The sequence below is a fragment of the Struthio camelus genome, chromosome 2 (assembly GCF_040807025.1).
Source record: "Struthio camelus isolate bStrCam1 chromosome 2, bStrCam1.hap1, whole genome shotgun sequence".
NCBI classification, from domain to species: Eukaryota; Metazoa; Chordata; class Aves; order Struthioniformes; family Struthionidae; genus Struthio; species Struthio camelus.
In genome coordinates, this window is record NC_090943.1 from 49,919,838 (window position 1) to 49,945,754 (window position 25,917).

The following is a 25,917-nucleotide window of genomic DNA, read 5'->3' on the forward strand; positions in this document are numbered from 1 at the left end:
CATACCAAAAGCCTACTGACTTCCTGGTCACATATGATAGGAGTTAAAATGACTTAAAGCATTGCATAGAATAAGTCTTCAGTGATGAGCATAGGCATACTTGCTGGAACATGGGGGATCGGTTTATCTTTCTGCAGTCTAGAACAGTCCATTAAGTTTACTGACTGCAGTAAACCTGCATTATTCATAATGGAACATGACTGCAGGAGAAGGAAAACTTGCACACTAAGTTTTTTCTTAAGCTATTTCTGATTAGCTGAATAACAGCATCTTGTGCAATAGATGCTTCTTGTCTAATCACAGTTGTGCATATGCTGTGACTGCAGACTTTCTTCTGCAGCAAGAGAAAGCTACTGCCTCAGAGTTGGCTGTCTTGGGATTGTTACTCTTTTAAAAGAAAGATATTGTTTAAAGTTTGACTACTATGACTTCCTTGTCAGTAGATAGCTACTTTGATTTATAATGTTCTTATCCACAAAGCGTTGAGGTAAATGCTATAATTCTTTGAACTTTACACCTATGCTCCTTACTAGAGGTTTTTAAAAAAAAAAAAAAAAAAAAAAACAACACCACTGTAGTTGCTGTGTAATAGAGAAGTATATGTGGAGAGGTCTAAAAGCTGCTCTCTTCACAGAGGTACAACTGCTATAAACATCACTGGAGTGATGCAAGGAAATCTGTGATTCTGGAAGTGACTCCTGGAGGTATTGACCAAATTGATCCTGCAACAAATAAAGTCCTGTGCTCCTATGACTACAGAAATATTGAAGGCTTTGTTGATATTGGTGGCTATCAGGGAGGTTTCTGTATCCTCTATGGAGGATTTAGTAGATTGGTGAGTACTGAAAACATAATTGTGGCATGACTGTTAGGGTATATAGCTGTATTATATTCAGTAATGAAGCTTCAATATGATTTGAGCATAAAAATACACGTATCTCTGGAACTCAGTGGTGGGTACTGGCTCATGGCTTACAGATGGCTTTTAAACTTTCCTTACCACAGCAACAAGAAACTAGTTAAAGCATGGCTGAGAAGAACGTATACTTTTTGCTTTTTGTAAAAAAGCTTTGTAATTTTTTGTAATTTGTAATTTTTTTGTAAATATCAGTTATTTATGTTTGGGTTCCTAACATAAGTGCAACCCTGCACACAGAGTGGTGTGGGTTGGCTGACAATTCTCAGGGTTACCAGTGGCAGGCAGCATTGTTAATCTAATTGATGGAATTCTGTTCTGGGATAAACTCGTCACAGGTGATACCCCTTTTTAGGCATGTGATCTGAGATACAGTAGCCTCATTTGAGGAAGCACTTGCTGCAGTGTAATGTTAGAATAAAAATTTTAAATAGGTTTCTATGCACTACAGTGCAAGTAGTTGAAATAGAGCTATAGGTATTCATGCTTAGTAGTTTAAGTAGCTACTTCAATCACTACTGAATAAAACATGAATCAGTTTTCTGGATCAGTTTTTCTCCTCTTTTTGTACTGTGGCATGCTTTTCTCTGGATTAAAACTAATACATGACAAGTCTTCTAGAGCTGCCCTAACCTTGCCCAGCAAGGCTGGTTAGCAGCCCTGCAGATAGCTGCTGGGCCTGTCAGTGTGATACTCTCTGGCTCCTTACTCCTGCCAGGCTGTCAGGATCTGTTGCCAAGGGTGGGCAGACAGGTCATGCAGGCCTTTACTTTAAAGGCCTGCTAATGTGCAGCAGGGTATTCTTTAGGAATAGCTGCTATAGATTTTTTGAAATGGTAATATAAACTCAATAGCCGATCTCATACACTTTTCTCTTTCTACCATACGCTTAGCAAAGGTAAGCCCAGCAGCTAAGAAGATTCTCCACTGTTAGACAGGTATATAATGGAGGAGGGGAACGTGTCGCTTGGGCAAGTTATTGTTCATCAGTGGAAAGACAATGGTTCAAGGACTTAACCATGTGATACTTTTAAAGTCATTTTCTTGATATAGCTTCTTGATTGTTGCTTCTTGTCAAAATTTGCAGCACCTGTTTGCATCTGAGCAAAGGGAAGAAATTATCAAAAGTGCAATAGAGCATGCTGGCAACTTCATAGGCATCTCTCTGCGGATAAGGAAAGAATCTCTAGAATTTGAGCAATACTTGAACCTTCGCTTCGGGAAATACAGCAATGATGAATCTATAACATCTTTAGCAGAGTTTGTTGTTCAAAAAATAACGCCTAGACACTTGGTAAGGGCATCAAATCAATACATGGTGGTTCTTGAGTGCAAGTGTTCTCTCTTCTAACATGTCCTTTCTTTAAGGAACCTGTGAAGAGAGTACTAGCTCTTACAGAAACTTGTTTAGTTGAGCGGGATCCAGCTACCTATAACATTGCAACTTTGAAACCTCTAGGAGAGGTAAGAGGCAACCTTTCTAAATGCTACTTGTAACAATTTGAAGTTCTAAAATATGATAATAGTAGAAAATTGATAACGTACATAAGATGGCCTCAATCTGCAGAGCACATAAATAGCGCAGCTTCATGAACATGATTCTTCTCTCTTATGGACTCTTTTAGGTCTTTGCAATAGTATGTGACTGTGAAAATCCACAGCTTTTTACCATTGAATTTATTAAAGGACAAATCCGGAAATATTCTTCAACAGAAAGGTAACTGGAGGTCATATGAGTTAAATTCAAATGGAAGTTGTTATTCCAATCTTAATCTCTCAACCTCCTTAAATTCTGAGGCTTGCAGGTGTTAACTCAAAGCCTTGCTATTCTAGTGGTCTGCCACTTACAAATCTTGATTTGTTGCGAGATCTAAATCTCTCTCTGTACTTTCATCCCCACTTTAAAGGTTTAGAAGGATTCTGATGATGGTGTTGAAGTTGCATACAGCTTGTTTCTCCTAGGCAGGGTCCTTCTGCATTTGTTGTGCTTGGTTATGCACTCTATGTGAGAGAAGGAAAGAGAGCATAATTAACGTGGAAATGTGGAGGTTATAAATCCTATGAGCTGTCTGCATGGCTTAGTCTTTTTTGATTCTATTTAAAACAACCAACAGAATAGTCTGAGTGCACATGCAGCTGTAATGCAGTCTAATCCTGCTAAGTGAGGTTTTGCAGAAGGTACAGGGATGAACTGATTCACAACCTGTAACTTATTCACAGATAATCTGCAGTTGATCTCTTTAGTGAAAGACTGCAGCTGGCTATATTTGGTGCAAGGCAGCTCTGCTCTTATAGTGAGTAAAGCAACACTGGAGGAAAAAGTTGCTAACTTTCTGGAGCGGTAGCTGTTGATTTCAGTATTGGTAGAGGATACTAAGTATTTCTGCCACTGTCTATTTTTGTTTGTTCTTCTGGATTGTTTTTCTGATCTAAGGGGACCTAAATTTTATTGGTATGTCTTTTCCCAACCCAGAGATTCTCTCTTAGCTAGCTTGCTGGATGGAGTGAGAGCTTCTGGTAATAGGGATGTCTGTGTGAAAATGACCTCCACGCACAAAGGCCAGCGTTGGGGATTACTCAGTATGCCTGTAGATGAAGAAGTAGAGAGCCTTCATCTGAGGTTTTTGGCTGCTCCTCCAAGTAAGCTGACACTACATGATTTTGTATGACTTTATAGTGCTCTTTTAAAATATCCAGTAACTCTTAATCAGACACTGTGTACTCAACTCTTCTGTTATATCTTCCTGCAGATGGCAACTTTGCAGATGCTGTATTCAGGTTCAATGCTAACATCTCCTACAGTGGGGTACTGCATGCAGTGACACAAGATGTAAGAATAAATCCTCCGCCCATCCTGTTATGATGTTGTTAACATAAAGGTGTTAATAGCGCTCTTTTTTTTTTTTTTTAAAAAACTAGGGTCTATTTTCTGAAAATAAGGAGAAACTGATTAATAATGCCATAACAGCATTACTCTCACAAGAGGGAGATATTGCAGCATCTAATGCAGAGCTTGAAAGCCAATTCCAAGCAGTAAGACGACTAGTGGCTTCAAAAGCAGGCTTCCTTGCCTTTACTCAGCTTCCAAAGTAAGTAGGACGTCATCCAAGCTTGGAAGCATTAGGTAAAAACTGAGTTTTGGGACTTTTGATGTCTGATCTCTAAAGCTGACCACTTGAGTTAAGGATCACCTCTGAAAAAGAGCGGAAGGCTATGTAAATATCGCTTTCAGTACTATGAGGCTGCAGTGAGGCTCTGGTGTGAATTGAGAATCCCAAGTGGTGATTTGGTTGTAAAGCTAATTCTTTGTCACTGCTTAATACTCTACTTTAAAAGCCAAATACAGACTTTTTAAGAAGCCTTTGTAAAATGAACTCGGCCTTCCTTGAAATAGGCTGTTCATCATTTTTGAAGTAAGATGGTGCCATTAACTTCTGCTCTAAACAAGATAAAACTTGATGTTAGAAAGTTAAGTTATATTCCTATAGTAAGGACAGATTTCCTCTCAAGACTGGCTTCTTGAGATATGTCTTAATCGGATAGCACTAAACAGTTTTTGCTTCTTTATGTTATCTTGAAAATGGAAAATTCTTTCTGTGGAGTGCTTCTGACCTTGGCTATGGTGTAACTGAATGCTATGGAGAGTAATTCATTTAAGTCTGAGGCCTTTGGAAGTTACAGGGGGAAGGTGTCAGTAGTGCCCTGTACTAAATGACTAGTTACCCAAATATTACTGTGAACTTGGTGAAAGTGCTCTCAGCATATCGATGACAGTGAAGTCAATATTATGTGTTCCTACCAAAGAATCTCAGACTAATGCGGACTTCCGAATTCTGACTTGCTAAATACCATGCAGGCAGGGTTTTATCTTAATTTTAAGACTTCTGTTTTGTCTAATTGTGATATTTTTTGCTTCCCCTACCCCTTCAAAAGATTTCGGGAACGTTTAGGAGTGAAGGTTGTAAAAGCTCTCAAAAGGAACAATGATGGAGTAACCCATGCCTCCATTGATATGCTGTGTGCTCTTATGTGTGTAAGTATTAAATTGCAGTATATATCACTCTTGGATATGTGAACTTCAGACTATTGAACAAAGTAGAAATAGGGACTGCGAGTTAACTTGCAGCGTGCTCAAGTGTGAAATAACTTGTAAGGCAGTGGTTTCGTGGTGAATTTGAAATAGGATGTGATATCCACGGTCTTGTGTTCACTATTTGCCAGCAGTATAGCTGGGGACTATAGCTGTTAAGAACTGAGGGTTGAAATGTGACTGCACTGTAAATTTTCTTTTTTTATAGCCCATGCATGATGACTATGACTTAAGGCAGGAGCAGCTGAACAAAGCTTCCCTCCTTTCTTCGAAGAAGTTTCTAGAAAATTTGCTAGAAAAATTCAATTCCCATGTGGTAAGTCAGACTATGACATAGATAGCTTCTTTAAATGTTTTGCCTAGTTACTGTGAAAATATTTATATTATAATTGGCTATATCATTGAATATCTTGGTGCCTAGAATTAAAGCACAAAGAAAGCAGCAGTGTCTGGCCCTGAAAATTGTTCTCAGGGCTCGATCTAGACAGGGTAGAGTCAAACTGTCTGTACTACAGAAATTTAGGACGCTTGCTGTAGCAATGTTTCCATGTTTAATGTGGAAATTGATACTCCTGTTAAATTCAATTAACTGAAAGGATAGTGTGAATAGGTAGTTTGGTCTTAAAACTAGAAAGTAGCTTGCAACATACTGATGTCATGAGTGTCTACTATGCTCTTGGAGCTAATCCTTTGTCATCACGGAGTGTGACAGTGCCCTGGTATACGTTGAACTTGTAGTTTCTGTGTGCAGAAAGTATTTTGTGATATGAAAGAAGAGTATTTTAACATCACAAATACTGAATGAAATTGAATGAGTGCTCTTTGTGGGGACAGGGAAGGGAGTGCTGTATTTGTATCACATACCTCTCCTAATTTCAGGATCATGGGACAGGTGCCCTAGTAATTAGCTCGCTTTTGGACTTCCTGACATTTGCCTTGTGCGCTCCATATAGTGAGACTACTGAAGGGCAGCAGTTTGACATGTTGTTGGAAATGGTGGCGTCTAACGGGCGAACGCTGTTCAAGCTGTTTCAGGTGAGATTTCACACTTTTGCTAGATGAAATAGGAATGATTTCATTCCTGCAACTATTTATAAAAAAAACCTTAATTCCTTAAGGAGAGGATATATTAGTGTTACTAATATGTTTGGCCTTCTGATCACTGTTATCAGAGGCCTTAAGCAGTCAGTGACTCTGAACTGTTCTCCTGAAAGACAAAAGGGTGCCTCCCAATGAGGTGGGTAGTGTGCCGAAGCCTTTTCTACCTTGGTGAGTTTTATAGGGCCTATTGCTTTAGCTTAGGTGTCACTTTGAGATGGCTTTTCTACAGTGAATGATATGTTGAATCATTCCGAGGTTGAGTGCGTAAGACCTTTTTCTAAAAACACTTTAAAATATAGTGTAAAATATTAAGCCAAATTCAGGAGATACCCAGATCTCTCTCTCTGAAGCCTATCATCTTCTGAAGTTATTCTTTCCTGAGAGGAAAACAGTAAACCTGTAAGAATTACTGGATTTTACCTTTTTAAAACAAATAAAAAACAACAACCAAAAAAGGTTTCTACCTGAAGAAACAGGGATGCTCTTCTGTTCATTGGATAGTATCAGCTTGTGTCAGACAGTATCGGTGAGTTTCCCCAGCGCTATTCCAGCATCCTTGATATACCGCTCTTCATTGCCAAGTAGTCCAGGTGATAGTTGCATGACAAAATCTTATTTGAAGATGCATGCTAGGAACTCTTCTTGTGACTTAGGACTCGGTTTCAGAAAACTGAAAGGTCTTTCTTCCTGCACAGAGCTGGAGTCAAAACAGTGTAGATGAGTGTGAGGAAGTTGAATCGTAGATGATCTAATGTTCAGTTTGAACTTGGCTAACTATTTTATGAACTTTCTTGTAGCACCCTTCTATGGCAATTGTGAAAGGAGCAGGTTTGGTAATGAAGGCAATAATAGAGGTGAGACATTTCCTAAACATTACCTAGGACAGTACACTAAACACGCATTATTTCAAAAGCAAAACTGCAGTTTTGGCTTACCAAAATAGTAGATGCTTACGTTAGCTGTTGGGGGGAGGAGGGAAGGAACAGAACACCTGCTTAATTGTGAGTGTTTTAATATAGTAACTTACTTTCTTGCACTTGGGGGTGGGGGTGGTTTGGAAGGCATGCAAGTTGAGACATGAGGGTAGTGCCTTGCATGTTTTCATATTGTAGTCAAGGTTTGCTGGCTCTGGGGCACATGACTGAGCCACATACCATTAAGATAAACAACCAGACTTCTGCATGTTGAAGAAGGGCTCACAATGAGGAAAGGCCATATTTCCTGGGATCTTACTGTCAGATAGAATGGGCCTGGGATTTGCAGGCAGCTGTGTCCCAGGGCAGGCTAGTGATGTCAGCCTCTGTTCTCGCACTTCCTGCTTCAACCAAGGGTTTGGCTCTGTTAATTTCCATACCAGAGCTATGCCATGATGTATGGGCCAAGTCCATACTTAACGGGCCACTCATGACTGTTGCGAGGTGACCTTGCTAACTGACTCTCGACGCTTCCTGTGTTGAAATTCAGGGGCTTAGGTTTTTGCCTCAGTGTGTCACAATGGCTCATGCATCTGAATTGCATCTAGTACTTTCCTGGAATGGAAGTGAATGAACACTTGAAATAGAGATACTATAAGCCTGCAGGTTCCCATTGGTATACCAGCTGCTGTTAGCCAAAAGATGCTATGCTGTTTGTTGCTACTTCTGTCACTTCCAACTATAGTTGGACACGGGCAAGTAAAAATGCAATGAAAACTTATTGCAACCATAATCATTCACTGCAACCACACATCTCAGCTGAGTGGTTAGCTTACTCATGTGGCTGTCTAAACCAAACAGCACCAGTGATTCTTAGCAATGTTACCTGTTGAATAAAGTCAAGCAGCAAGCAGTTACTTGACTGCATTCTTTGTTTAACTTTAGTTTGCAAGTGCAGTGTAAAAGTGGCACTTCTAAATGTAGTAATGAATTGTTAATCTGTGATGGAAGATACTTTGCGTCTTACCTTACCCCGCTGTTGTCCTCACAGGCATAATTGCCAATATTCTGGTCTGTGGCTGTACTACAACTTTGATCAGATGCAGTTGAGAACTGGCTAAATAAAACCCCTCACGCTAGCTTCTGGCTTTTGGCTATTAGTTGACATAGTTGATGGTCAAGATGGTTTTAGAACTGTAGATTAAGATAAAAGCAGCCTAACTAAGGTTCTTTCTCTAGTAATCATCTTGCCCTGTTTCCAAAGGAAGGAGACAAAGAGATTGCTACCAAAATGCAAGATCTTGCCCTCAGTGAAGGTGCCTTACCTCGTCATTTGCACACTGCTATGTTTACAATAAGTGCAGATCAGAGGATGCTTACAAATAGGTATGTCAGTCTCACTTGATATATTATGCTTAAAGTCTTAAGTGATGGCCTACATAAGATTAGAAACTTTGAGAGTTCAGGGAGAACTTGCAAATCTTCAGGGTAAGATTCTCCTCAGGACTCGGTTTGTACTTAAACTAAACAAGCTTCAGTTGAGGCTGCAGCTACTTAAACTCATGTTTTTTCTTTGCCAAAATGGGATTTCAGTTAGTTATTCATTAAAGGTTCTTGAGTTTTTTCCTTTTTCCTGAAAATCTTCAGAGGAAAAGTAGAATGTCAAATTTGCTAAAGCTTTAACTCATTTTACTACTGTGTAGATCCTGATGTGTACACTTCGGTCATCTTATATGCGGTTAGGGTCACCTGTATTTTCTGAGTGTAAGGTCTCCTCATACAGAAATCACTTCATGAATTTCAGTGAGTAGAACTCGTGAGCTGTGAGCCTGGGCCTGAGATCACGCTGAAGAGGATATGGGAGTGATAAATTATTCCTCCAAAATGCAAGATTAGGAATGTGCAGCTGAAGCTTCTATAAGGAGCCAAAAACGGCTCCTTATTGAGCAATGTAATGATATGTGAAACTTGTTGCCACCCTATGTCACTCTGAGGAGAGCTAGTATGACTGCAGATTTCATGCTAGTTCTGTTTGTGCCTACTTATGACAGATTTCTAAGTGGTTTTCTGATTCATAGTATTAGAATCCTAGTGACAGTGTTTGCAGAAAACTTTTTGACATAGAAGGGAGGTTCCCAAAAATCTTTCCTAGCCAATCACTGATCTCCAAATAGAGTAATTAACAGTTCTTAATAGCTTTTAGACTCCTAACTTTAACTGCAGTTTAAGATTGATTGGATGAATTTACACTTGGTCATTAGACGTTTAGTTTCTGCTCTATTGCTCAAGTGTTCTGGGGTCTAGATCAAAAAGCATGTGCTGCTAATGTCCCACTAACTTCACTAGAACTCCTTAAAGGCAACACTTCAAAGCATGCAAGTGTATACTTGAACTGGAACCATCTAATGCTTTGTGCCCTTGCTCACTTGAAGTAGCCATCTTCATTTTGCCAGCATGGTAAGGGTAGAAGTTTAGTGGGTAAAGCACGGCTAAAAATATTAACTTGCAGTTTGTTCATTTTACTGGCTTTTTCAGGCAGTTAAGTAGACATTTGGTTGGCCTCTGGACAGCTGAGAACAAAACTGCTATGAACTTGTTGAAACGTATTTTGGTGAGTAAAAATGGGATATGGAGTGGGGAAAGAATCTGACAGCCTGTAATATTACAGAACTTGGAATAGGCTATGTAGTAGAAACATCCTCTCTCCCTCCTGAGGGAGAAGTTTAACATGGAGCTCAGCAGTCTGGCACCTGCTATTTGAAGGGTATTGATGGCTAGAATGAAACTTCTGAAAGACTTCTGAGAAATGGCATTCTATTACTCACTCTCTCACCACCTTAATGCTGTCTGATGCAATCAGAATTTAATGTCTGGCTTGCTTTCTTTATTGAAAGAACACCAGTGCAGGGGATATGATAAAGAATACCCCTCTAATACTTAGTGCTAATAAGAAATTAAGGCACCAATTCTAGTTATCCTTTTATGCCTATCCAACTTCAGTTGCTTATAACACTACTAAATTTATGTACTAGCTGATGCTTCTGACTCTTCACCCTTGCAGCCTTCAGAAAAGTTCTGGCTTAAGTTGCTTCAGTGGAGCTAGTTCAGAGTAATGTTGTAAGGAATACTTAAATTGGGGGCGGGGTGAGGAATACCATTTTTTTAGATTCAAAATAGCAGTTCTTGCCCTTTTGGCAGAGCAGACTATTCTGATGCTGGTCACTGTCTTCTTGAAGGCTTGGTCAAATTAGACCATCTTAGCTGTTATGTTGCATGCAGCACTCAATCTGTATGAGAAGATAGGTGTGGATTCTAGAGTTCTACTGTTTATCCTCCTCGTTATTACTGAGCTCTTCTCTTCCTGCAGTCTTTAGCTCCATTACATGCGCCTTAAAAAAAATGAAATGTAGGCAAGAGTTCCACTGCACTGAAGCTAATTCTGTGCACTTAGTGAGATGGTTCTGTTGAGGGTTGTAGCATTTCATTAACAAAAACAAAGCTGCTGATTTCAAAACAGAATTATTATTCTAAGTATTTAATGTTGCCTGATGTGATGGTTTCTGTTCCATTAAACCATGTGTTGACACTGCTTTTAAATTTTTAAGCCACCAGGTTTGCTGGCATACCTCGACAGTGCTGATCCTGTTCCTCAAAAAGATGCTGATAGGATGCATGTTAGAGATAACTTAAAAATTGCAACTGTAAGTAAATGTAGCTGTCTTATCACCTCTGTTTGCTACATGTATAGTCTTGGAAGCTTTTCTAATACTGCTACTTAGATATTGCATTGATCTGCCTCAAACATTCTAATTGAAATGCAACTGTAAATTACTAATGGGTTTTATTCTGCAGGATCAGTATGGCAAGTTTAATAAAGTGCCAGAGTGGCAGAGACTAGCTGGAAAAGCTGCAAAAGAAGTTGAAAAATTTGCCAAAGAGAAGGTGGATCTAGTCTTGATGCACTGGAGGGATAGAATGGGCATAGCTCAAAAAGAGGTAAAAGTACTTGAAGCTCTTTGATACAGCAATTTGACTCTAAATGTAGAGAAGTAGATTTGTTAGTCACTGTCAAACTTCCTTTTGACTTCAGGTGGTTGTAGAGGTATGGGGATTTGTGAGACCCCACAGTTCTGTTTACTGTGGATGAATTTATTTTCCTCTCCATCTTGGCTGAGAAATGAGTTCTAATAAGAATGTAAAGTAGCCCAATGGATGCATTATGTCTTGAGCTTTAACTTGCTCTTGCTTTAACCAACCTTCTCAAACTGGACTGTAGCTTATGTGCATCTCTTTCAAGATTACTCCACAAGAAAATTACTTGAAACTTAGCAAAAACAGCCTCCAAACTGTATTTAGGAGAAGCTGTATATTCTTTGCATCTGAAATATTAACTTTGTATGCTAATGGTATTTTAGTTATGGAACCTGCTTGAAAAAACTTGGTACTGCCTTAGATTTTCAACAATAGAATTTCTTAATCATGTCATAATTCACTTGAATTTTTTTAGAAGCTGCAGTCAGTATCTCAGTGTTTAAATTACAGCATAGGACTATATACGAAATGAAGGCTAAGATCAAAGTGATAAAAGTGACTGTCTTTGTCCGATGCAACTAGGATATCTCAGGGATCACTTGAATTCTTACTATTGGTGTCCTTTGATACATAGCATGACAACAAAAATCATGGGGTTTCCTTACTTTCCTTAGTCACCTGACTAAGCTCAGTTTTTTTTATGCATTCTAGAGGTGAAAAATTCCCTGTATATAAGGAAGGATGAGAAGAGCAATGGATTGCAGTGTATTGTACATGCCTGTCTTTATTGCCCTTGCTCTGATGTATCTATACACTTAAATTTAGGAAAACTTCAGCTTGGTGAAGTGTAGTTTAAGTTTCAGGTAGACTGGTGTGGAAGTTCGACAGATAACTCTCCTGACGTTATTGTGAACTAGGTTCAAAACAAAGTACCTATGACAATTCACCTCTCCAACACAGTTTTAATTGTTTGTCTGTTAATAATCTGATTCTTGCATAGTGCTGCAGGATGTTTTGTAGTATGAAGGGCTGTAGCCTTTTCTAACATCCTGTCTAGATACTGGGTTTAAACAACTGTTTTTCTATTTGTGGAGTTCTGAGCTGTTGAATTTGACACTAAGAATACATGTAAGTGTAGTTTGGAAAGGGTTGTAGCAGGTTTGTTATTACCACTCTGGAGTACTTCAATGGCTGTAGCTTGTTAAATATTCCTTTTCTCTTTCTTCCAACTTCCCAATCACAATCAGGACAGAAACAATATGGTGAGTCTATATCCCTCTGCTACTTGTGTGGATTATGTTGCTCTGACTTCTGCCTGCCTGCATGTGATATCTCATCTAGAGTACTGTGTTGATTTCTTGCTTGAGCAAGCCAGGGAACCTTTCAGTGGCCAAGTCAGGTTTGTGACTTGTTTCTGTGACTTGCTCTAGTTTCCTTCCAAGAGCAGACCAGTCCCAGTGTGGGTTTTCCCCCTCCATCAGCTTCAGAGCTGCTAGTCGTGTTGTCTTGAAAGACAAGCCTAGCTCTGCCTGGAGTTTAGCTTGGTGCGAAAAGTACTATCTTGTTGCGTGGCTGGTGTATGCATGAAATATAGACTATTGAAACATATTGACTCAAACAGTCAGCCTTGCTAGCACTCCTGAGAGTGCTTATGGTGATGGGAATTAAGCTTTTATCAGTGAGAGATAACTCACTCTAAAACAAATGACTTGTTAAGCAGCTGAAAGTTTCTCTGGCATGAGTTAACTTTATTTGGTGTAAATAACACTTGTGGAAGTGTGCTACTTACTAGAAAAGGAGAACTTATTAATGAGACCTAAGTTAAGGTGTGGCTTCTGAAGGAATACTAGAATAGTTTTTATTTTAAAAAGGGGGAAAAGGAGAATATCTGATATCATCTCTTAAACTTGACTCTTTTGCAGAATATTATTCAAAAGCCAGTGATACTAAGGAAACGAAGGCAAAGAATAAAAATAGAAGCAAACTGGGATCTCTTCTATTACAGGTAAAACCTTAAAATGAATATGGTGGACTCTGATACAGGTTGAGATGTAGCTGGATATTTTGGTTAATATGTGCTGAGTTGCCATGATTTGCTTCTAATTACTATCTGCCTTGAAATGGTGTAGGTACTTTATAACAGGAACTTCTAAAAGATGTAATACAAAAAATACATAGGGATTTAGCTTGCCTTTAGGAAAGGGGGAGACTTGGAAAGCTTCTCAACTGCAGCCAAGCAAGCTGCAGATGCAGCTTCAGCATAATGCTGAAGGGTAAGCAAAGTAGCCCTGAAAGTTATAGTAGTGGGTTGGTGCATTGACCTCTAAGCTGCTTAGTATGTTTTCCACTTTGGGATAAAATGAGTGTAAAGCAGACCAACAGAAAACACGTGGATATTGGATTTCAAGTAGTGTCACAGGTTTTAAGTGCAACTTACCTGTGAGTTTTTACAAACTCCCCTTTCCAGATGGAGGCCCCTGCCCTGTAAATTTTGATGTATCACCTTGGTCTGGCTAGGAATGTTATGCTAAGTGGACTAGTAGAGATAGACCGTTCATGAAACTTATTATGAAAGCAAGATTGTGGAAATTCAGTAAACTTGATTCAGTGCTTAATGTTTCTAAATGACAGATGGTATAGTCCTGCATAAGTCCTGCCCGAAAGGAAGATTTGCATCTTCTCCTAAATCTGGAATATTAAAGTCCTATACTCAATTTCTGGACACGAATGCTGCTTTGTAGTTGCCACTAAAGAACATAAACTCTCTTGTGATGCTTGAGAGACTTCAACTTCTATTTTCCTACATGGGCTACTCTTAAAATATGTTTGGTGTGTGCCTGCCTGCTGCCTTGGGATACTGTTCACTTGTAGCTTTTACTGGCAGATACAGTACATAGTTGATGCACTGGAGAAGTCCTGCAAATTGTGTGCAACAAATTAATTGAGCCAAAAGGGGTGACAACCAGCATGTTTTAATCTCTGCTGGCCTGTATGGCTATGATGACTCTGCACAAGCAAACAGCCATATTTACTCTAACAAACTAGAGGTTACTACTTAGTACCTGTGTTCTACATAAGGTCCCCTAGTGCTCATCCTCTCCAGTTTGCCTGCTCAGCATTGCTTTTGGCCTTTCAGATAACATTTGAAGGGCTTAAAGTGTAATTTCTTTCCTAGATTTCTTCAGGATCATGCTAGATCAAACCTGATTTGGAACTTCAAAACACGGGAAGAACTGAGAGATGCTCTTGAGTCTGAGATGAGAGCATTTAATATTGACAGAGAACTTGGTAGTGCTAGTGTCATCTCATGGAACCATCAGGAATTTGAGGTAAATGACTCTGTAGGGGAGCTTGCATGTCTAGAATACAGCAACTTTAAGCGTCACTTTCCTACCTTTTTGACTAACTGAGTGAGTCGTGTGTTGACAGTCTCTGACTGCAAACTAGGGGTTATGGAGTAAGGGGCTAATATGTTGATCCTGAGGTTATGGACAGGCATGGCTGATCAGTGTCGCTTTGCAAGTCTGAAACCTCTTCTGCCTGACATGCCTTATAGAGACAAATCAAGGATTGCAAGTAGTGCTTTAACAGTTGTGTAAGAGGGAAAGAGCTAAATTAGTATTACGTTGTCTAGACAAGTCATACTTGATGGAACATGCTAAGTAACTTGTTTTTAGGTCTCTTCACAAATCGCTTCTTCCTGGTGGCAAGCGCCCTGGCCTTTACTTCCATGTCTCAATGATCCGGAGGCAATTAAAAGCTGGGCTGTCAAGTTGTAAATAGGTTACAGAGCTAAAAACATGCTGCTCTGTAGCACTGAAGATACTGTTTTCATGCTAGTAATGGTAGTGCTAAAGTCGAAATGGTAATTGCAGGCTTCTGCAAAGCAATTGGTATCATCCTAACTGGGTTTTTTTGGAAACAACTTGCAAGATGTTTTCTAGTAATGTGCTGATACTTTCTGTAACTTGCTCTTGTCTTCAGTGCTCTTATCTTATTCACATAGCTATTTGTGCATTTAACTGTAATGCTAAAGCAAAACAAATGATTCGAATTCAACAGTAAAATATTCTTAGACACACTCAGTGCCAATCTTGTCACAGTACAGCTTTCTGGTTAAAATCTGAGCAGAGGAGTACTAGTAGTTTAAAGAAAACAACAACAACAAAAACTGCTGCTCTTGAGAAAATTGCAGATGTCATGTTCTTTCAGATTTGCCGGAGTAGTTGTCAGTGTAGTGCTTCTAAGAAAGAACCATTGTATGTCCTGCCTCTACCTGCTGTCACACAGCTACAGACTACTACTTAGCATCGTGCAATACCTGGCTAAATTCAAGTCAGTACTTCTGTGCTGACATTTAGTTCTTCAGGCTTCCTTCAGGTATTGATGAGACATGAGACTTCTAGGCACCTCAGCCTGTCTGCTTTCCCCCCCCCAACTGTACTATTTAGTTGGAAGAAGTAATCTCTTATCCTGGGCTTTATTGCTTGCATCCTTTTAAAAATTATGCTTTTCCAATACTACTGTGGGGTGTTCATGTGCCTAAAACATAGGAGCTGTGCTTTGCAGGTGCTGATCAGAGCAGTATCAAAAGTACAGACCTGGAACTTCTGATACAGGCATCTCATCTGCACTTAGCACTTCTATGTGGCTGGTGCTGGTGCTACTGTAATGTATCATTAGCATTCCTGCAGTTACAATCCAGAAGGCTTTGGGACTGTCTTGAGGGGGCTTCTGTAACATGGGGTTTGAACAACTTCTGTCTCAGAGGCTGGCTTTCTTAAAATTAAGACTCTTGTCAGGTTATACCTTAAGTGTTTGAACTAATTACATAGCAGTGACTGAAGGCTTCTCTGCAAACTGTGGAACCTGACGCTTGCCAAGGCGATTGCCTGCTCAAGAGAGCTCTGTACCAGTTTGAGACCTCTTTATGTGCTCTGGTCAGATCTGTAGGTCACTCAATGTGGCCTTATGATAACCAGTGGTTTGCAGACCACGGATAGGAACAGCTACTGTAGAGAGTGGCTTTTGTGGTGTGTTAGAGGCAGCTCTTGAAGTGCTGTGCCAAATGCTTAAAACTGTTAAACCTAACCATATGCCTTTAAATGTTTAATGTAGTTACTCTGAATTTAATGATGATTCTCATAGTGCAATTTCACTTTAGGTTCTTGCAGTACATACTGATGCCTCTAGGCTTTAATTACCCAGCATACTAGCTAATACTACCAGTAATTATGTGATGCTTATGTTACATACTTGTAGAACATTACAGTACCTCACAGTGGGAAAACTACTTATTAAAGTTTGAGTCACTGAATACATCATGTATTATCCAAACTTAGTAACTTTAAAAAAAAAAAAAAATCTGAGGTTAGAAAAATTACTTTAGAGGCTGGAAGCTAGGATTTCACTAAGATTGGAAACCCCTTTTTTTGGGGGGGGGGGTGGGTGGAGAGCAGCGAAAGCTTACAGCATAATTCCTTAGGTTTATGTACTTCAACAGCAAATTTGCAAAGGATTTCAGTCTTCCTCATATTATAGGAGGAGCTTATTAACCGTGGTGAAGGTATGGATACAAGTAAATGCACTATTGTGCAAGCAAGGAAATGAAGGAAAGTGAAGGAAAACAATGCTTATCTTTAATTTATTTTCATGTTATAGGTAAAATATGAGTGCCTTTCTGAAGAAATAAAAATAGGAGATTATTATCTAAGATTGCTACTTGAAGAAGATGAAACTGAAGAGAGTGGAGCAATCAAAAAATCGTGAGCCCTTATTAAAATCTCTTGTTGTTCTGAAGCTCTCTGTTTTCTTCACTAAACTTTTATTTCTCTTAGGTATGAGTTCTTCAATGAACTCTACCATCGCTTCTTGCTTACCCCAAAAGTGAACATGAAGTGCTTATGTCTGCAAGCACTGTCCATTGTTTATGGAAGATGTCATGAAGAAATAGGCCCGTTTTCTGATATCAAGTACATTGTTGGGATGTTAGAAAGGGTAAGAATTATTTAAAGTGACTTTATGTAGTGCTGTATGGCTAGTCCAGAGTATATGCAGGCCCTTCAAGTTGCTCTGAAACCTGCGTTTTGGTTTTACAGGCTGAATATGAGGCTGAATGTATGTTTGTTTTTATGCTATCACTGAGTGTTCCTAATACCTCTGTGACTCAGTTGAAGTTTCACTAACAAACTGCTGATCGTAAAGGTATTCTAAACTAGTGTTTCCATATATGCGGTCTTTGGTCTTACCTGGTTTTATAGCCTGTATGGAAGAGGGAGTGTAAAGGAACTTAACGTGATACTTGTCTTTTGCTTTTGAGAAATGGAGAAGAACTAAGCTGTTTTTAGAGAAGTGCCTTGTTCCAAGTCATCTTATTTGGAGATCTTGACTTCAAGAGCAGTAGCCACAACATCAGATTAATGAAGTGGTAGCTTTAGATGGACATACACATAACAGATTAGATTTTAATGGTAGCTGCTTTAGCAATTAAGAATGCCTGTGTAAATCATGCCTGACAAGTGATATAATTATAAAAATGCATGTAGTGTGAAGACAGTGTTCTCCGCTAACACTACTGCGAGATTTCAGTTTTGTTCATTGTAACTTAACAAGAGACAGTACTGCTTCAGTTTATTCTACCTTGAGCCTTGGAATAGCCTCACTAGGGAGTAACATCAAAGACTTATTCTGTCTGCTGGCTGAAGGCAGTCCCTTTTCCTTGTTTATGTTAACTGGCTCACTGGGAAATCCAAGCGCTCTCCCTCTAAATAGCAGAAGACTACTTAGCAAAAAAGTGGGTTTAAGTGTCAGATCTCGAGCAACAAAGAGAATGGACAGGAACAAGGCCTTTCCACTTAAGTGACAATAAGCTGTTCATCAGCTGTGCGTGGAACTCTACCTTTACCAGTTGACAGTTTATTCCAGGCATGAAAATGAAGTAAGTGGGTCTTTGCAGGTACAACTGTACTGACTCTTGAAGATAACTTTTGATAATACATGCTATCAAATATTTGTTCTTTTCTCTTGCAATAGTGCACTGATAGGCTTGAGCGGGACAGACTGATACTGTTTCTCAACAAGCTGATTCTTAATAAGGTAAGAGGCATATGCATATTTAGCAGTAGTTCATGGATCTTTTGATTATATAAAAATCCTTCTTACTGAACTAGTCTTTTAGGGCTAACTTCAGCAAAAATTTAAGTCATGTTGCCCAGTGGAGGCAGATCTTTAAAACACAAATGCTTACTGCAGCGTTCTGAGGTATGGTAGCTATTATCTACTTGTGAGAAAGCTGAAGGAAGTGTGTAAACTTTGATAGGTGTGCCATATTAGGCACATCAGAGAATACTATGACTTTTCTCATGGTCACTTCTGTCCTATTTAAAACTGTACTTGTAAAAACTCTTATCTAGAAAATGCTCATGTTAACTCCAATGCATTTATTCACAGAAGAACGTGAAAGACCTAATGGATTCAAACGGCATTAGAATCCTTGTGGATCTGCTCACTCTGGCACATCTTCACACAAGTAGGGCTACAGTCCCGCTGCAAGTATGTGGTCTCTGATTTCTTACTTAAAGGACTTTTTTTTTTAAAGTTTCCTCTGGGGGGGGGGGAAAAAGCATGGAGTCCTTTTAGCAATATGATAGTTACAATGAAACTAATCAAAATAAACATCAACTTCCAGAGCAACGTGATTGAGGCAGCACCTGATATGAAGAGGGAGAGTGAGAAAGAATGGTACTTTGGCAACGCTGACAAAGAAAGAAGTGGTCCTTACAGCTTTCAAGAGGTACCTCTGTTTCTGACTGTCAAGCTTGATAGAAAATATTTCCGTTTTGATGATAGGATGTGTTTCAAAGTTGTAAGTGATAGAAAATTAAATGCAAAACAATACTCATAAAGTAACTGTTTAAGGATTGAAGCTAGAGAACAATTCTAGTCTTGTGGATGAATATTTGACTTGTGCCAAAAATACGCTTTCCTCACAGGCAGAGAGAAGGCAGGACCAAAGACCTAATTTTGAAACAGATGCTTATAACAGTTGTTAAAACAATTATTACACAATGTCTGTTAGAGCTTACAGCTTCTGAGATACAGATTTTTAACTTGTCTGACTTTTCCATAGTCTAAACTTTCCACAGCCTAAACTTTCCTCATAATACCTCAGTTGCGATGCACCTTGTTATCAATTTGGCCTCTCTAATTTAGAAGTTGTAGGTCATTCTCCTGTTATATGCTGATATTTTGAGTGAGGGAAGGTAGAAAAAGGGACAGAGATATGGAGATCGGGAGAAATCATACAAAATTCTTCTGGAGTCTGAAGAGAAAGAAAAAGCTTTTTCTATTACTGTTAAAACAGCAGGCATGCTGACATCTTGGCAGCTCTTCCTGCCAGCAATTGAAAGGTTAAATACAACTAATACTATCTTATCCTTTTTGATAAGGCTGCCTACCCTTCCATGCCCTCTTTCCATGAGGAAAGCAGTTGAAGGTGGGGATTAGAAATAGACAGGTGGATGGGTAAACCTGTCTGCTTTATGTTTATTGACTGTTATGAATGTGTTGATTTCATGCAACCACTGTAAAATCTTTCGTACAGCTGTAAGAAGCTCATAATTCGGAGTGTTTAGAAGCAAAGGTAGTTGAATGCCTGAATTGACCTAATACATCTCTAATCTTGCAATAGATGCAGCAACTATGGGACAGTGGAAAGCTGACCTCAAAAACACGTTGCTGGGCTCAGGGTATGGATGGCTGGCGACCATTGCAGGTCATCCCTCAGCTGAAGTGGTGCTTGCTAGCCAGTGGCCAGGCTGTGTTGAATGAGACAGACCTTGCCACGCTTATACTCAACATGCTGATAACAATGTGTGGATACTTTCCCAGCAGGTAAGCACTAATTTTCAGTGAAAGTGGTTAACTCTCTCTGGCATATATATATGCCAGAGAACTTCTATCTTAAAGCTTTTCTTAGACTCAAAGGAGTACATAAACGAACTATTGAAGAACTTCTTCCATAGAAGTACCAAGTCTTAAATCCTGTAGACAAAGTATTAATGTTCTTCTGATAGTAACTACCAGAGAATGCACAAGCAATGTTCATAATGCACAAGGCTGTCTCTTGTTTTAGATGGAAATAAAGCTACTTAATATATTGTATTAAGCCATGCTTAGCAAGTCTATCCAGTTAAACATCATGATGAAACGAATAGTGACACTGAATGTGATCTTGAGGGCCTCTCACTTCTGGCTTAATAAAGCTACCCTTTCTTGAAAGAAAGGATGTGCATCTGCTTACTGTTGTACTACTTTTTAGGGATCAAGACAATGCTATTATAAGACCTCTGCCTAGAGTGAAAAGGCTGCTGTCAGATAGTACTTGTCTTCCTCATATCATTCAAGTAAGTGATTTGTTTTCAGAAACATATTAAAACAAGTCTGCTGTTGAGTTGGTTGTTTTTAGGCTGAAATTCTTTAACTGAAGTATTCCTAAGTTGGTGATTTGTCCCAACGCTGCATTAATTAAAACTTGAATTTTTGACTAGGTAACTTGCACAACTCAAACAGCTAATAAAACGCTCATTTTCTCTAATTTCAGCTGCTATTGACTTTTGATCCTATCCTTGTGGAGAAAGTTGCCATATTGCTGTTTCATGTCATGCAAGATAACCCCCAGTTACCTCGTTTCTATTTGAGTGGGGTATTCTTCTTTATCATGATGTATACGGGTTCCAATGTGCTTCCTATTGCAAGGTGAGGATGAGAATACTTAATGTATTTTGACTGGCTGTGCTCAAAGGGCTACTGCTCTAAGTGCTCCTGAAAACATGGTTCTCTAGGATCAACAAGTGAATGAGTGGTTGACTTGGCTGTATGGATGAGATTCTTGAAGAGGTGGTTTGCTTAGGAGGGAAAGAAGGCATGTCTGATCATATACAGTAAGCCACGCCTAGCTGTAGTCTTAACTGCAAGACCAAATCACAGAGGCACTGAAAAGTAGTAATGCAGATTACTGATCAGTTAATCTAGCTTTTGATGGTAACTAGCTATCAAGATTAGAAAATCCTATACTCCTTTTTAGAATTGAGGCCTTGAACAGCTAAATCGGTACATCTTGCATCTGGCAAAATAGACCTTGTATGCTAATGACTACTGTAGCTTGTTCCAATAATCTTCCTCTAAATTCAATAGCTCATAAAAAGCCATTATACAATCCAGGCTTTCTTCTGCATCAAAATGGACTGGGAAACAACCACATGTTAAAGCGATGACTCCAGTGTGGCAAGAGTCCCCAACAGTTAGTCTAAGGTCATCTTGGGTTTTCTGTAATGACTTGAGGATGTAAGGAAGAATTTGTAGGGAGAGGCTGTCTATCTTCTTAGCCTCATTTTTTCAGTGTGGAGAAAACAAGCTTTCAATAACATAACTTTCAAGCAGAGGTGATTAACATAAGCATTTCCACGTGATAAATATTACTATCTTGGTTTGGTGGGGTTCTCAAGAATTTGACAGGACTGTTCAGAGATGCATTCAGTGGTTGCTGTTCTTTCATCTCAAAGTAAACATATGACTCATCTTAATCAGTGTGCTTGTTTTGCGAATGTATATTAAGTATCAATTAAACAGTAACTGCTGTTTCTCTTCTAGGTTTCTGAAATATACACATACAAAACAGGCTTTCAAGTCTGAAGAAGTAAGTAGACTACAAAGCAGTAACTGCCTCTGGTTCCAGATAGTCTGGCAAACCATCTGTGGCTGCTTTAACAATATTTTGTTTGTTCTGATCATATACAATAAATTCTCAAACTAGAATTTAAAACCTGTAAAGGGAAGGGGGAGGTACTTTTAGATCTTAAATTGTTTAGGAAGACTGAATTCAGCCTAACCTTCTGAGATGATAATGTGATCCTTTCCTTAGACAAAAGGTCAAGATATAGTTCAAAGAAGTATACTTGGACATATTCTTCCTGAAGCAATGGTGTGTTATTTAGAAAACTATGAGCCAGAAAAATTTTCTGAGATATTCCTTGGAGAATTTGACACTCCAGAAGCAATATGGAGCAATGAAATGAGGTAACTGTTTCTGTCAGAGGGACAAGTCTTTGGCACTTCTACAGAATGTCAAAAATAACTGACTTCTGTGCCTCCGTTGGTATCTAGCCCTCTACCCCTATCAAAAATAACTGGAGTGAAATTAGCAGAGGAAACTATTTCCCTGCACCCCTGACAGCATATTTTGTCTGCCTGTGTTGTACTTCATTGTTTCCTTCAGGAATGGAAACTACTTTAGACTGCTTTTTACTTGCTATACTCACTTACTGCTTGCATCTCTAGGAGATATGCTCCTAATATGACAGTATGTTTCTAGGGCCTTCTGGAAAAGCAATGCAGTGTGGGTTGGGGGGGGCAGGTGTCATTTAAACTTAAACTTTATTGAATAAAAATTACTTATTTATATTATATTTCATTTTTAATGAAATAACTTCATGAAGGAATAAGACCATATTCCCTTCTGAAACTTGGGAGACTACTCAATAAAACTTTTTTGCAGGAAATCATTAAACAAATGTACACAGTTACCATATGTTTTGAGGACTGTGCTTAGCAAGTGTCAAACTTTCTAACTTTCAGGCGTCTTATGATAGAGAAGATTGCTGCTCATCTTGCTGACTTCACCCCTCGACTTCAAAGCAATACAAGGGCACTCTACCAATACTGTCCTATCCCAGTTATCAACTATCCACAACTGGAAAATGAACTGTTCTGTAATATTTATTACCTCAAGCATCTTTGTGATACACTCCGATTTCCAGACTGGCCAATTAAAGATCCGGTAAGAAAGAATTTTTTAGGATTAATTTAGTTCTTGTTCTTTCAGACGTGTAAAAGTATTATTCAGCAAGGCTTTTGACACTGTCTCCCATCACATCGTCCTAGGCAAGCTCAGGAGGTGTGGGCTAGACGAGTGGACAGTGAGGTGGATTGAGAACTGGCTGGATGGCAGAGCTCAGAGGGTTGTGGTCAGTGGTGCAGAGTGTAGCTGGAGGTCTGTAGCTAGTGGTGTCCCCCAGGGGTCAGTCCTGGGCCCAGTCGTGTTCAACGTATTCCTCAGTGACCTGGAGGAAGGCACAGAGTGCACCCTCAGCAAGTTTGCTGATGATCCTAAACTGGGGGGAGTGGCTGACACACCAGAAGACTGTGCTGCCATTCAGAGGGACCTGGACGGGCTGGAGAGGTGGGCGGAGAGGAACCTCGTGAAGTTCAACAAAGGCAAGTGCAAGGTCCTGCACCTGAGGAGGAATAACCCCAGGCACCAGGACAGGCTGGGGGATGACCTGCTGGAAAGTAGCTTTGGGAGTGCTGGTGGACAACAAGTTGAGCATGAGGCAGCAGTGTGCCCTTGTGGCCAGGAGGGTCAATGGTATCCTGGGGTGCATTAGGCAGAGTGTTGCCAGCAGGTGGAGGGAGGTGATCCTGCCCCTCTGCTCAGCCCTGGTGAGGCCCCACCTGGAGAACTGTGTCCAGTTCTGGGCTCCCCAGTACAAGAGAGACATGGCACTCCTGGAGCGAGTCCAGCAGAGGGCTACAAAGATGATGAGGGGACTGGAGCATCTCTCCTGTGAGGGAAGGCTGAGAGAGCTGGGCCTGTTCAGCCTGGAGAAGAGAAGACTGAGGGGGGATCTCATCAATGTGTACAAGTGTCTGAAGGGGGGGTGTCGAGAGGATGAGGCCAGCCTCTTCTCCGTGGTGCCCAGCAACAGGACAAGAGGCAATGGGCACAAACTGAAACACAGGAAGGTCCGTCTGAGCGTGAGGAAAAAATTCTTTGCTGTGAGGGTGACAGAGCGCTGGACCAGGTTGCCCAGAGAGGATGTGGAGTCTCCTTCGCTGGGGATATTCAAAACCGCCTGGATGTGATCCTGGGCAATATGCTCTAGAGGCCCCTGCTTGAGCAGGGGGGTTGGACTAGATGATCTCCAGAGGTCCCTTCCAACCTAAACGATTCTGTGAAATGTTAAGGATGTCAAATGTTAGCTTTGTTACAACTAGCTGATTCTTTGCTTATGAACTGCAAGTCAGGATTGATAAGTTAAAGATAACAAATGTTTTTTAAGCAGAATAGTCTTCATGCTGTATAGCAGCCAGATGTTAAGTATATCCTCCTTTTGGTGGGTACTAAGTGAGCGAAGTGAAGCATCTAACAAACTCTAGGTAGTGTTTAAATTAACCTCAAGTGGAAGAAAAATCACTTTTGGATTCTTGTTCATTCTGTGCATGAAAGATGAGCTAATTTCATAGCAGTACACAAACTGAACTGATAAGCTCTTCATGGTACAGTTCTGCGGTCTAGATCTGTCTAGTCATCTTCACTTATTCATGCAGTTTTGCAGTTTTTGTTGTATGGAGATGTGAGTCACAGTTCACTGAAGTGTTTCTGATAGTTCCTGAATGGATATTCTCATCTTAAGGTGCTCTTAATATTGAATAAAATACACAGCACTGCAGTGAAGCAAAGTCTTAACCCCCAATTGACTGGAGGGGGAACTAATTATTGAAGGTAAAAGGATTAGCTAAAATATCTTTGAGCTCAGTATGATGAGTGATCAGAATTCTTTAAAGCAGCATTTTCCTGTTTGCAGCCCTGTGCAACAAAGGGGATGCTTCAGTCTGCACAAATGAAAAACTAATAAATTTTAATTATTCAGGTTAAACTGTTGAAAGATACACTAGAGGCTTGGAAGAAGGAGGTAGAAAAGAAGCCACCTACCATGTCAATAGATGATGCTTATGAAGTTCTTAACCTTCCCAAAGGACAAGGACAGTAAGTTGTTTTCAGTAATTAAAGCAGCATATAATTGTTATGTTTATATAATCTGGTACACCAGGCAAACTTCAGCTTCTTACCTCAGTACTTGCAACCAATTACTGGTACCAATTCGGTTATGTCTAGCACTTGCTTCTCTTACAATGGAAGATTGCTTTATTTAATAAGAAACAAAGCCTGAAAATCTCTCTGCTTTTTTTTGAGAGTAATTGCATCCAGATTAATTAAAACTGGAAAAATTTTGAGCTCTCCCTCAAAGCGTTCACTAGGCTGCTCTGCTGGACAGAAGTATTAGATGCAACCATAACGAACGCAATACAGCAGAACCTGGATGTGTTTAAAATGGAACTCTTTTCCTCCTCCCCTCCTCCTGCTAAACTTTCTTTTTTCTTGGTGGTAACATCCTAAGGATGTTTGCTTTTCCCTCCTATCTTGCCCCTCCTATCTTGCCCCTGGCTTCTGTCTTCAGGCTAGAAGTGAACCAACAACACTCAGTAATTCAACAACAGGTTACTTACTGTAAGTACAGTAGTAAGTTGCATTTATTACAAATCATAAACTCATATATGGACTACTAATATTCAGCTCTTAAAGCTCACTTAAACTCTTCTTTTAGAAGGTCCAGTGACTTTGAGCTCCTTCTAGTTGGTGAGTCTCTGAGCAAGAAATGCACAAAAATAAATTTTTGTATTATCTGGCCACATGATTGCCCCATTCAGCGTCACTTAATGGAGCAGAATTAAAATTGATCAAGTGAGAACTTTTGTCTTCATTTAATTGCAGTTACTACTGTAAATGGTGATGTCAAAATCCAGACCTCTTTTTGATGTTACTCAGTGTAACAGGACTTGTCGTCTTGCAGGCATGATGAAAGCAAGATCAGGAAGGCTTATTTCCGGTTAGCACAAAAATATCACCCGGACAAGAATCCAGAAGGCCGGGTATGTACAATACAAATTCTCAATGTTGGGATAGGGGTGGAAATCAGCTGTGGGAATTAAGAATTGAGATCCCTGCTTTGAAAGGTTTTTATCTC

The 25,917-nt window shown here is 39.7% G+C and overlaps 1 protein-coding gene across 2 annotated transcripts in view; it reads left to right on the forward strand.

Annotated features, from left to right (window-relative positions):
• Window positions 1-25,917, forward strand: part of DNAJC13 (DnaJ heat shock protein family (Hsp40) member C13) — a 57,754-nt gene that overhangs the window by 13,049 nt on the left and 18,788 nt on the right. For both annotated transcript variants that reach the window (XR_011139723.1, XM_068935606.1), the window contains exons 6-35: window positions 635-835; window positions 2,004-2,210; window positions 2,285-2,380; window positions 2,542-2,633; window positions 3,390-3,556; window positions 3,667-3,746; window positions 3,836-4,005; window positions 4,850-4,949; window positions 5,215-5,322; window positions 5,886-6,041; window positions 6,905-6,961; window positions 8,286-8,407; window positions 9,557-9,632; window positions 10,627-10,722; window positions 10,874-11,017; window positions 12,976-13,058; window positions 14,229-14,382; window positions 16,715-16,818; window positions 16,891-17,050; window positions 18,086-18,148; window positions 18,503-18,604; window positions 18,741-18,845; window positions 19,743-19,945; window positions 20,373-20,457; window positions 20,655-20,809; window positions 21,704-21,749; window positions 21,975-22,129; window positions 22,688-22,889; window positions 24,763-24,878; window positions 25,744-25,822. Coding sequence is in view for 1 of the 2 variants with exons in the window: in XM_068935606.1 (XP_068791707.1) it covers window positions 635-835; window positions 2,004-2,210; window positions 2,285-2,380; window positions 2,542-2,633; window positions 3,390-3,556; window positions 3,667-3,746; window positions 3,836-4,005; window positions 4,850-4,949; window positions 5,215-5,322; window positions 5,886-6,041; window positions 6,905-6,961; window positions 8,286-8,407; window positions 9,557-9,632; window positions 10,627-10,722; window positions 10,874-11,017; window positions 12,976-13,058; window positions 14,229-14,382; window positions 16,715-16,818; window positions 16,891-17,050; window positions 18,086-18,148; window positions 18,503-18,604; window positions 18,741-18,845; window positions 19,743-19,945; window positions 20,373-20,457; window positions 20,655-20,809; window positions 21,704-21,749; window positions 21,975-22,129; window positions 22,688-22,889; window positions 24,763-24,878; window positions 25,744-25,822 (3,684 nt within the window). In the remaining variant the exon portion in view is untranslated. The remainder of the gene's footprint in view (window positions 1-634; window positions 836-2,003; window positions 2,211-2,284; window positions 2,381-2,541; window positions 2,634-3,389; window positions 3,557-3,666; window positions 3,747-3,835; window positions 4,006-4,849; window positions 4,950-5,214; window positions 5,323-5,885; window positions 6,042-6,904; window positions 6,962-8,285; window positions 8,408-9,556; window positions 9,633-10,626; window positions 10,723-10,873; window positions 11,018-12,975; window positions 13,059-14,228; window positions 14,383-16,714; window positions 16,819-16,890; window positions 17,051-18,085; window positions 18,149-18,502; window positions 18,605-18,740; window positions 18,846-19,742; window positions 19,946-20,372; window positions 20,458-20,654; window positions 20,810-21,703; window positions 21,750-21,974; window positions 22,130-22,687; window positions 22,890-24,762; window positions 24,879-25,743; window positions 25,823-25,917) is intronic.